The 12,617-nt window shown below is 50.8% G+C and overlaps 1 protein-coding gene across 2 annotated transcripts in view; it reads left to right on the top strand.

The window, feature by feature from the left end:
• The window catches only part of Drc11 (dynein regulatory complex subunit 11), a 100,647-nt gene that overhangs the window by 66,916 nt on the left and 21,114 nt on the right, over nt 1-12,617 (top strand). For both annotated transcript variants that reach the window (XM_090355108.1, XM_090355107.1), the window contains 2 exons: nt 3,441-3,548; nt 5,875-6,074. In XM_090355108.1, the coding sequence (XP_090211234.1) occupies nt 3,441-3,548; nt 5,875-6,074 (308 nt within the window). The remainder of the gene's footprint in view (nt 1-3,440; nt 3,549-5,874; nt 6,075-12,617) is intronic.

The following is a 12,617-nucleotide window of genomic DNA, read 5'->3' as shown; positions in this document are numbered from 1 at the left end:
CTCTGAGTTTCTTTTGCTCAAGGCTAGTGCTCTACCACTCGAGCTACAGCTCTACTTCTGGGATTTGGGGTAGTTTAATGGAGATAAGAGTCTTACAGACTTTCCTGCTTGGACTGGCTTTGAACCATGATCCTTGGGTCTCAGCCTCCTGAGAAGCCAGGATTTCAGGCACGAGCCACTGGCACCCAGCTCCTGTTGATATTGTGTGTGTGTGTGTGTGTGTGTGTGTGTGTGTGTGTGTGTGTGTGTGTGTAAAATGATGATGATGACCAGAAAATGCACAGCTTAAAATTCCTCCCTATGCAGGTAGGTTTATTCCAACAAGGAAACTGTCTCCAGTGGGCCAGGGCCGCCTCCTACACAGCCACAACGGGGCAGTGGCATGGAAAGTCCAACATTAGCACAAATGCTGTGAACTGATACCCTACTGACATTCAGGTTTCTCAGTCCTGTTCTTCACAAAACCCCATCAGGACAGCCGTGTGACTGTCTCTCCACTCTCCTGTGACTCCTTCCTCAAGAGGGGCTCCCTGGCCTTTTCCCACCATTTCCATCACAGCATGTCCAGTTTTGAAGATGGTGAGCTGCCTTACAAGCTGTCCCTCCACCGAGCTCCTCGGGTGGTTCTCATTGCTGTGGCGCAGACGCAGTCCTCACCAGGAGGGCATTCTTTAGGGTCCCCACCGGGGCCCAAGGTGCCACTGTCCCTGCAGCCTTACGCTGAATCATGTGGCAGAGGGGCTGTCCCCAGATTTCTCCATGGAAAGCTTCATCTGCCCTTTCTAGTTGGTAATTCATCTTTGGCGTGACTCCCGTTGCTCTGGAAACTCTGGTCCCAGCAGACTCTCTGAGCTGCACTGATTTTTTCACCTGCATCTCTTATCACCGTGGTGGTGGTGAAATGGGGTTTCCTCCCCAGCCCAGCCCACTTTTGAGTCGATCACAGTCTGAATCTGCCAGGAAGATGGGGTCATGAAGACCGCAGTGATATCAGTCTTTCCCAGACGCCAGTGTGTCATAATCAACCCCTGTCATGTATTCTACCATTTATTCTTATCTAAGTTGGCCACTGAGAGCCGCCAGAAGTCTGGTGCCTCCCTCTGATCACTCAGAAGCCAGAGGCCGGAGGATCAGAGTTTGAAGCCAGACTGGGCTACCGAGTAAAGCCCTGTCTCAAAACAACAAAGAACAAGGTCTGAGGATGTAGCACATTGCTTGCTTAGCATGTGCAAAGCTCTGGACTTTATCCCAGCAGCACACGCACGCACGCACGCACGCACGCACGCATGCACACGCACGCACTTTACTTCCTCTGAAAGGCAACCTGGCATCATCATGGTGCTTCAGGAACCTTTCTGTTTCCTAATAGCATAAGAATTTTTCTGGGAGAATTCCTGGGTTTCTGTATGTTCTTTGTGTCTCTCATTCAAGTGCTACAGAGTTTTCTCCGTCTCCAGTGTGGCTGATCTGCCCTCCCTTCACACACATCAAAGCAAGCGGGTTCAACCATTGAAACTGTCACAAGGCTCTGGAGAAGTGCCAGGCCACAGTGTAGTCAGGCTGGGTGCAAAGCCGGGGTGATTCTGCTGCTTCTGGTGGCCACTGGCCTTTGGTGTCCCGGTGTGTGCAGAGACGTTGCCCCATCTCCACCCTCTCGGGGCACTCCGTGTGTGTCTTTCTCTGTGTTCAGAGGCCCCTCTTACGTAAGAACAGAGTCCTTCAAGATTTGGGGCCCACCACGACAGAATCATGTAACTCACCATGTTTGCAGTCACCCCACTTCCAAGCGAAGCCACAGCCGCGCCTGTGGGAAGAAAGCCTCAGAAGGAGACACGTTCGCCCAGAATACCTTCTACCGTTCTTTTGTTTCCGTTGCGTTAGGTTTCCTCATCCTTTGACATGCCCGCTATCTGGCCGTGTAAAATGCTTGGGGCCAAGGCAGGGAGTCCAGAACTTTCTGATCCCTAACCCAGTGCATGAGGTGGAAGGGTGGCTCCTCCCCGAGCATCCATCGCAAGCCCGGTTCACACGGGTTCTGAGTGTGAACGTGGCCTGGGCTAATTGGCTCCTTCATGATCTCAGAACCAACAGCCACTAATCCAATCGAATCTAATTTGTTTAACTAAAATCTGTTAGGTTCTAGAAAATATGGCCTGTCTGGATCCATTAACATGGAGGAAAATAGAGGTCACTTTCACATCCCTCTAATGCCATGTTTACTGGCAATAACCGCTGGGTTTAATGGTTGCTGCAGGATCTCTTCCTATTCTAGTGGAGGCTAAATGAGCCACTCTGGTATTTATTACCTGCTCATTAAAAAGCGAAGGTATCTGAAGCCATAATGGAGGCCTTCATTATCACTCATTTCCCCAAACCATGACATTGTCCTTGCCAAGGACAAAGCTTTGGAAGTGCCCTCCACAACAGGGCAGCATGCACGCTCTGCATTGCAACTCTGGTCTCCCGAGCAGTTGAAGATGGCTGTAAGCTTCCAACATTGACAGTATTTCACGTGCACATGATTGTGCATATTGTATTCTTCATCCATACACAGCCTCTGAGCTCTGTACAATCAATACTTGCTGTAGGAAGTAAGCACCAAGAAAAAAAGTCTAGCCACTGGGGTTCATTCAGTGAATATTTTTACTCCAGACTCAGATACAAATCAAGGGAATCATAAGAGCACGTAAAGGTCCAGCCTCATGACAAATGGAGACAGCCAAACTAATTTTCCTGGTGACCTTATCTAAATTAGTTAGAAAATAACACTTCAGATTTATGGCTAGTTACAATTAAGCCCTTTGATATCTTCTAATTAAACCTGGGGAGATTTATTTCTGTATTATTCCTCTGGTAACCCTTTAAAAAATGATAAAAATGTAAATGAATATAACCCTCAAAAGGATGTTTCTGTTTATTGTAAATTAGACTCAGGCCCATCTTTTCAAATGACTGCGGTTGAGAGTCAGGCTTATACTTCTCCTATACAAATTCTACATGAATCTTAAATAATGTATTTGTGAACTTTGTATAAGTGACATACATGTGTATATCTGTCTATAGATAGATAGATCTATCCATCCATCTAACTATCTATGGATATATGTGTATATGTACATATGTGTGTGCATGCATATACAGAGAGAAAATAGAATATAAAGTCCACAATATCTGTATGTCTCTCATTTTGAGACATTTATCTCATTTTTTAACTATTAGTTAGATTAGCATAATAGTCGACCTAGCTGGCAGTTCACCAGACCAGAGGGCAGCACTCGTTCCTCTGGTGGCTTGCTTCCACTCTCCATCTGAGGAAGGATCTGTTCTTTGTAACAGCTCTCCAGATCTGTACTTGCTCGGAAACGTTTCACGTGTGTTCTGTGTTCACCTGACATCCTCCCAGCTGCCTCCTCACTCACCAGGGTTTGGTTCCTCCCTAGGTGAGTACAGCTACCTGGGAACCACCCTCCGCCAGGTGGCCATAGAGCCCATGCCTTCCCTCCTGGACGTCAGACAGCTCATCACGCTCTACGGAATCCTGCCACTGGGTAAGGGCTGGTGTGTCTTTCCCATGGGCAGAGGAGGCACCACCCAGTCTCTCCTCCCTCCCCATCTCCCCGCCCTCTCCCAGCCCACGGCCTCTGCTGTTTCCAGCCACCCTTCAGGAACCTCAACAATGGGTACCACTGTCCCTCCCCACTCCCTGCTGCCTGTCCTTGACACCCCAACAATCAAATTTACACACTGCTCCCCCAAAACCAGGCTGATTCCTCGCTTTAGATCTGTTTGTGGCCTCAGGCTTGGAACTTTCTCCAACGCCTCCTTCACTTCCGTTCTCTAGAGGCTGACATGGATGTCCCCCTTCCAGAGCACCCATCTGGACTTGCTTCTCCCCAGGCCTCCCTGTGTCCCGCAGCTCTGAGCACCTTCCGCTTCCCCTGGCAGGCGCCCTTCCGGGGACTGCCCTCTGCCTAGCCAGAAACTCTTGGCCAAGCAAAAGCTGAGAAAGTCTGGTTCCTATATCCAGATAGCTCAGGAGCAGAGCCCGGGAAGATGGTGGTTTAAGACCACCCTGGGCAAAGAGTTAGGGAGACCCCATCTCAGCCAATATATGCCTGCCATCCCGACCACACGAGAAGACTTGATGGACAGATTGGAGTCCAGGTCAGTCAGCCTCGTCAAAAGTGAGTCGCTATAGTCAAGTTTGTGGGGGTGGAGGGCCCAGAGGAGACTCAAATGGAGCCCTGTGCTAGCAAGCGTGAGGCCCTGAGTTCAACCCCAGGACCACTGAAGCAAGAAGGACAAGCCAGGCAAATCCTGAGACTTTGCCCCTTTAGTCCCCACGGTGTGCCACGTGCCCCCGAAGCCCGGGCCCCGCCCAGAGCTGCCCTCTGCACCTGGATGCTGAACGGGCCAGGAGGAAATGGCATCCTGAGTGTCCTTCATCTGTGCCCTGACCAGAGGAAGCAGCCGGCTGGAGGCCATGCAACGGAGAGCACGCTCAGCCAGCTCTCCAGGCTTGTGTGGACGGTGTGAACGACTGTGCAGTGATGTTCGCATCGGTCACATCATGTCCTGACTTCTGTTTTACCGGGAAGGATGAAAAGGAAAATAGGAAAATAATTATACCGACGGCTGACTGAGAAGAGCCCAGTTGTTGGCGGAAAGCAAACTGACTTGGTCGTGGTGGTTCTGGTGGATCACATTCCCAGGAGTACAGGAAAAATCACCATGCAATCATAAATTATTGTAATTCAAGGGAGGGCTTGGGGCCTAGTTTGAGCTCTGCCTTCCCTCTGCCATAGAAAACGCCAGCCCACAGGGCTGGGCAGGTGTTCGGGACGCCAGGGCAGCACCCTCTAAGTGACCACAACTCACACTGTCTTCTTGCAATTGTCAGACTCCCCATCGCCCACATCCACCAGAGCTGCGGCAGGAGAAGTGCCCAGCTTTCTGCCCTTCGGGTCCTGCTTTTCATTTTAAGACTTGCTCAGTTCAAGGAGGGAGGTTCCCAGAGAAACAAAGTCTTTGTAGCCAGCCTCGTGTCCTTGTCCCACAATCCTTTCAGAGCACTTAGTGCCACCAACATGCAGAGAAACCCCTGCAAACAAATACACAAACGTCCAGAGGTGCTGGTGGCTCACGCCTGTAATCCTCGATGCTCAGGAGGCTGAGATGTGAGGGTCAAGGTTCGAAGCCAGCTCAGGCAGAAAAGTCCATAAAATTCCTATTTCCAGTTATCCGCCAAAAAGTCAGATGCAGGCCGGAAGTTTGGCCTAGTGGTAGTGTGCCTGCCTAGCATGCACGAAGACCCAGGTTCAATTCCTCAGTACCGCATACATAGAAAACAATCAGAAGTGGTGCTGTGGCTCAAGTGGTAGAGCACTGGCCTTGAGAAAGCCCAAGGACAGTGAGTGCTCAGGCCCTGAGTTCAAGCCCCAGGAATGGAAAAAAAAAGCCAGATGTAGACTTGTGGCACAAATATTAGAACTTTGGCCTTGAGCAAAAGAAGTTAAGGGGCTGCACCCAAGTCCTGAGTTCAAGTCCCACTCCAGTCACACACACACACACACACACACACACACACACACACACACACACACACACACATGGCAAGCTCTTGCAGGAGTGCCCATTTACAGTTACGAGATGGCACCAAGACTACAGAGACCTCAGAGTTCCCCCTAAGCCCTGATATACATACCACCGTACCTGAGCCCATGGGCAGAGGCAGCCGGGGGCCACATGCTTCCACGGATTCATTCTGGCTGCGGAAACGGGCTTCACGGTGCAGCCTCAGCCCAGGGCACCTTAGCATAAGAACCACCAGTTTCCATGGTAGGATTTCCAAACCTGAACCTCCACCTTTTCCAGGGTCTGCGGCTGTGCATGAGAAAGCCCCGCTGGTGAAATCACTGCTGTTGGCCGGGCCGTCTGGGGTCGGGAAGAAAATGCTGGTCCACGCCATCTGCACCGAAACGGGGGCCAACCTGTTCAACCTGTCTGCAGCGAACATTGCCGGAAAGTACCCGGGCAAGAGCGGCCTCCAGATCATGCTGCACGTCGTCTTCAAGGTACGCCTCGACGTCGTGGTTCCCACTTCTCCAGGTCAGACCACACTGTCAAATCCATAGATGTACACTGGTGGCTCGTACCTGGAATCCCAGCTACTCAGGAGACCGAGATCTGAGGATGTTGGTTCACAGACAGCCTGGGCAGGAGAGTCCGTGAGACTCTTATCTCCAATTATCCACCAAAAAGCTGAAAACAGAATTGTGGCTCAAGTGGAAGAGCCCTAAGCCTTGAGAGAAAAAGCTCAGGAATAGCCCCTAGGCCTTGAGTCTCTTGGTATTTCCATTATCCTTGTAGCCACCCCTCTCTTTTGATTTCTTAGTGGTGGTTCTGTAAATCACCAGAGCCACCAAGCACATTCATGGAGAGTGAGTGTTGCACCATTTTATACGAACTACTTCCGGGAGTCTACATCAAAGTGACTCATTGATCATGCAGTTCTTTATGTTTGTACGATCACACATTTTACATCCAGGTATGTCAGTGCCACAATCGTTTACAAAACAATGCTTTTTTGCACTAGGGATTTGTCTTTTTAAAACTTTAGAGAGGAAGAAATGACCTGTTACGTTTGAGCACAGCGTCAGCACTCTCCTTCCTTTTGGCCCCTCAGCCAAAGAAGTTCCCTTGGCACTTCTTTCAGTGCAGGCGCACCAGCAGCAGATCTTCTCACTTTTCACTCTTTTATCTTAAAACGGGCTTACACTGACTCTAAGTTTTTAAAGGATAGTCTTTCTGGGTATAGAATTCCAGGTAGACATTTTTCTTTCAACAATGTTAGGATATTGCTTTCTCAGCTCATGGTTTCCAATGAAAAGTTACCAAGTATTTGAATTATGTCCCATGTGAGATGTATCATTATTCTCTGAGTGATTGCAAGTTTATCACTTCATTTTAGTTTTCATCGGTTTGACTTCCTCCTCTCCTCTCTCTTTCTAAGTCACACGTGCACGTGTCTGACTGCTTATTGTTATTCCACAAGTGCTTGGTTCTGCCCTGTCTGTTCCTTCATTGAATGGTCTCCACCAGTCTTTGTTTCAACTTACCTATCCGTTCTTTCACGCTTCCCAATTTGTAACTACATCGTGAGGGCAGGGCGGGGGGCATTTATTGCTGACATTTTGCTTTCCAGTTCTAGAATTTGTTTATGGTTGGGTTTTTTGTTCCTCTGCTTAGGTCTCTGTTTCTTCACTCTAGCCATGTCTTCCTTCAAGTCTTTAAACTTGATAGGTGCCTTTTAGTCCATATCTGCAGCTCTAAGACTGACTCGTCATCAAATCTATCTCTGTTTGGTTATTTTTTTGTTTTTCCCTAACCATTCTTCTTGTCTTATTCTTCACTGTGTATTATTAGGCAAGGAGGAAGATATTTCTCAGAGAGCCTTGAAGAAAGTTGGGCTTTGTTCTAGCAGGCAGTTAAATCACTGGCTGGTGATCTTGAACTTGCTGAGTTCTCTGTTTCATTAACATGGGTCTATGTTGATTTTGCCCTCAGTCCTGAGATCAGGAAGAAAGCTGTTTGCCCAGATCTGTCCCTCTGCCTGACACGTCAGAGGTTAGTGAGTGATTTGAGGCTGAGCTGGAATTTGAAGTCAGTCAGCCTGACTTGGGGCCCACCCACTAAGCACCAAGGTCTTTGGAGAGAAAGTAAGAGAAGTTCATGAAAAAAAACATTAAATTTTGTTGACGCTTAATGTTTCCAAGTCACAGACGGAGACACCTAAGTATGAAAACATTAGTAAGTATCTAAGCACTTCAGACACTTTTTAGTTACATACTAGATAATATAATATATAGTTATATAATATAAATTATACAGATAATAGATGTATAATGTAAGCTAGAGAGAGAGAATGCATAAGTGAGATACACACACACACACACACACACACACATACACACACACACACACAATAATGATGAATGAATGCCCAAACGAGATGGAGACAGAGAGAGAGAGAGAGATGTAGCCCTCACACAACCTTACGGGTACCATCGCTACTCTCACTCTACCAATAAGAGCACCCAGGCACACGGCACTTAGGAAACTTTCCCAGGTTGCCAGGCTGCACCTGACACAGAGCTGCTCTTGGGACCTCTTCTCTCACCCCTACCATGGGTAGGCAGCGCCAACAGCCTGCTCACCCCTCTGCTGGCAGAGATGACTTTCTCCTGCTGTCAAGAGCCTGTGTCTTGAAATCATCTAAGTTACTGCTGCACGTATTAAAGTGCTCATGAACCGACATCCAACATTCGGTTGCCCACTAAAACGTGTAACAATGCCCCCGCCACGCCAGGCCGCTCGGCGTGGCAGCCAATGGCACTCATCTCGTTACACTGCACCTCTGTTGTGTACACAGCTGATTAGTGGGAGGCCCAGAGGTCTCTGCTGGGGGAGTCATTCAATTAAAACTGTGTGCAGCGAGGCCCCGTGTGATGGACAGAGCCACTATCCGCATCACGCAGAGGTATTTGCTTTTAATTAACAAAGGGAAGTGGGATGTGGTGCGGTGAGGCCTGCGCAGGGAGCCGAGCGTGGGGCCATGTGGTGTGGTGAGGTCATGTTGTGTGTTGTTCAGATCAAGGCGTGCAGGCCGTGGCTCGCATGCACAGCAAAGCCGGGTCTGTGGAATTTTCTAGAGCAGGTAAAGTGACAGCAGGGCCTGATGACTGGTCATTGGTCCTACTGGCTTCTAGGGAGGGAGCAGGGCACCAACCAGGAGGCTCGGTGGGCTTTCACCCCTGGGGGGTGGCATTCAGGGAAGTAAGTCCTTAGCTTGGCCTTGTTTCATCATAGTAAACCAGAGATCATATTGCTGTGGCTGTTTCTAGGCGACTCCTGTGTTTTATACGTAATAACTTCAACAGCAAGTCGAGGAGCGGAGGTCTTTAAAGGGTGTATACAGTGTACAAGAAAACAACTTGTACAGTTGATGTTTCAAGTTCCTTATGTGGCTGAAGTTATGTGTAGAAAAGGAAAGATGCACTTTGGAAATATTAGAAAAATATGTATCCGTCAGGTCAGGAAATATTATTTAGCAGCTTGTGTTTACAAAGCAGGGCCTGGGCCGGTGACCACCCCCCCCCAGCGCCAGCCTCCTGGGGCTTTCCCCACAGTGGACTGGGGACGGCGGAGCTGGAAGGCCTTTGTGGGCCACCCCCGCAACAGGCACATGTGAGTGGTACAATGTTTTCATTTCTTACTGTGCCAGAATCCTGGTGAGGAACAAATGAACGTCCCCATTTTACCCATAAAACATTAAAATTCAGAGTATTGACTTTGACCCAAAATATACAGCTAGAGCAAAGGAATCGGCAGGTAAGCCACCCCCAGAGGACAGGAGGCTCCTTTGTCAGCCTTGCTGGGCTCCTGGACCATAGTGTCGGGGGTGGCTGAGAAGATTCCCCAGCTCCACAGGGGAATTCTTCCTCCTGAAGCCCCTTCTCCAGCTCCTCCCTAACCATGAGATGGTCTTGCTTCCCCGGCCTCCTTGGAAATGCCAAGGCTTAGAGTCTAAGTGACCATGGCCAGCAGAGCCCAGAAGGGAGGCCAGAGACAGAACTCAACACCTTACACCTGGCTCCAGGGAGGACTTGTCTGCTTCTCCAGAGGTCCTGGGCCCTTCTCTTCCTTCTGCATCTTGCCACCAAGGGCCAGCATGAGAGAGGGGGCCGAGGAGAACAAAGCTAGCATGGCTGCTCCGCCAGGGTCAGGGTGAGCCACGGAACCACACTCACTTCAGCACCTGGCACAGAAACCCACGAGATTGCTGGCACCCAGCACTCACCCACTGGGCTCCTTGTCAGGCTCACAGGACGCCACTCAGCCAGGCCACTACACACAGCTTGCACCAGGGTGAGGGCAGACCTGGGCAGAGATGGTCCAGAGTTGCTGGTACCAATTAATCACCCACCCATTTGCCGACGGTTGACAGCGGAACGCTGAGAGACGTGACGGTGTGGTGCGGACGCGTGCCCTGGCTTTCCGGGGTGGTATTAAATAGTGTTCATGCAAAAGCCTACAGCGGACTCTAAAATAGAGCCACCGCAAGAGGAGGCGTGGGAGACAGAGCCGTGGCCCTCAGCTGATCCCTCCCACTGTGTGACAAAGCAGCTGAGAGGAGAGAGGCTGCCGTGGGCAGGCACCACACCCTCCTCAGCGTGGACCTCAGCGTTCAGAGCAGCTGGAGGCGCACGGCGGGATAACACAGGATGTCTGCCATTTCTCATTCTCACCCGAGCGCCACCACCAGCGCCCCTGTGTGGACAGTGCAGCCATGCACGAGCTGCGGTAACAAAAGACCAAACTCCCTCAGACCTACTGAGGTGCCAGGTCCAGGACAGCCAAGCAGAGCTCGGCCTCCACCTCCCAGTCCTGGGAGGTCCGGGGTCAATGGAGAGGATGCCCAGAGAGGGCCCGGGAGACGGAGGGGGCCAGGCGGAGGAGCCTGGAGGAAATCTTCACCTCTGAGACCCAGTACCTGAAAAGAGAAAACGAGTGAGAGGAAAAGGCCCCTTCGTTAAGGGGGCTGCACAGTGCCAGGTCATGGAATGGGCCTCCAAGAAGGAGAAGCATGGGATGAGCTGCTCCACAGAAGCCCTGGCGCTGACTGCCAGTCTGCATCGGGTGGAACATGCCATGTAGGCTGGAAGTCACCGTGCAGAGGCTGCGTGGCCGCTGACCTGCCGAGGAGAGACCCGGGGCCAGGCCGGATGCCTGGCGCTGAGAATTTTGATCCACCCTAGACACATTTAGGAGGCCTGGGGGCCTCGGAGGTGGCCGAGGCCACCCTGTCGGGGAGGGCGTGACTTTGGGCGCAGGCTTTGCTCTGAGCTTCCCAGATGAAGCTGGCGCAGCCGGCATGCATGCACCGCACACGGGCATGAATTACTCAGTCCTGAGGCTGGAAGGGGAAGGGACCATCTCTGCCTCTTCATCCCAGCCCCTGCCCTTGAGTGCGGCCTGCGTCATCACCAGCATGCCCGTGCTCCGGTCGCCAGCCAGGCCCTGCGTGTGACACTGTCCCTGGCACAGTGACTTTGCCTCACCCTTCCCACGAGTCCCTGTACCCCCAGCTCTCTCTGCTCCTCTCTGATGCCTCAGTTTACCTTCCTGCCTTCAGAGTCCTGGCTTTAGGACACTTCTATTATCACCTCTGGTTTTTAAATTAATTAATCAAGCTGACCTCCAGCAAGGACTTGAAATAATATCTAGGATCACAAAGAAAAAAAAACACATTCCAAGAAAAAAGAAATTTACAGTAATTTTAAAGAGCAGGAAATGTAGAATGAAACATGCTGACGAGTAAGTATAGACTCTTGAACAACCAGAAAAAATGTGAGCCCCTCCCCTCCACACAATGCACGCCCTTCAAATCTCCCACAGCACAGCAGCACTCCCCGCTGTCGCCCCGGAGGGCTCTCGTCTTCAGCTCCTGCCACACAGACAACATGTGGGCGGATGGATGGTTGGAGGGATGGGTGGACAGATACATGGATGGACAGATGGACAGATGGATGATCCTTAAGCTATTTCCTTATAGCAGAGGACCTGTCTGAAACCTCTAGGGATCATGACAGCAACTCATGTGCCTGTACACAAAACAGGTTCTAACTGCTCCGCCATTGTGTCCTGAGATCAAATACCAGTGGTGATCCTTGGACGGTGTCCCTTGAGGGACAGAAAAGATCAGCTCCACAAAGGACATCCTTAACTCGTTTGCATGAGTTTCCTAGAATGTTGAAAGGCTGACCTGGGTGGAAATCTGTCTTACTCCATAGCTGACCGAGAACAGAGGGGCCACGGTGATTTGATGGCCTGAAGAGCCCTCTGCTGGCTGTGCGCACGCCGTGCCGCGCTGGCATCTGGAGCGCTCAGTGATGAATCAATCGTATTCAGACTGTCTGTGGGCATTTTCACAGAGCACAGGGCAGAATCCCTTATTAGTTAGTGCTTGTAAAAAAAAAAAAAAGAAGAAATATGGGAAATCAGATGCAGTCGCTAAATGCTGTAGACAGGTAAGAGTCTCCAGCAGGCTGGCTGTGGACAGGTGGACGGGGCAGGGGCGGGACAGGGGAGAAGGTGGGGGGCTGGGAAGTTCTGTGTGGATAAAATCACATATCCCAGGCAGGTCCTTGTGCCTGGCAGCTCCCCTCAGCCCACATTCTGCAGAAATGCTGGCCCCTCTTTCCCCAAGTGCCAGTTTAAGCACTGTTGGTTTTAATTAAAAGTCATAAAACAACTACATGCCCCAACACAGAGGGTGGCAGCCAAAGCTGACAGGGCATCTTCTAAGATGGACGTAAACGCCATGTTGTGTGGATAAGACTCCACTGGGCGATGGTCCAGCTGCTGGAACCTGCTATGGATGGGGTGTGCAGAGCGGGGGCCTTGGATAATGTGCCAGGTGGGAGGAGAGATGCCCTGGTGCCCGCCTGCACACTCTCAACCTTTCCCTTTTGCACCAATAGGCAACGCCCTCCCCCTGGGTCGGCACACCTGCCCGATGTCGTCAGCCCCCTTCCCTTTCCCTCTCCCTTCCTCCA

Source organism: Megascapheus bottae, chromosome 21 (genome assembly GCF_031878675.1).
Source record: "Megascapheus bottae isolate mThoBot1 chromosome 21, mThoBot2.hap1, whole genome shotgun sequence".
NCBI classification, from domain to species: Eukaryota; Metazoa; Chordata; class Mammalia; order Rodentia; family Geomyidae; genus Megascapheus; species Megascapheus bottae.
Note: the sequence above shows the minus strand (reverse complement) of the source record. Positions and strands in the feature narration are given on the sequence as shown.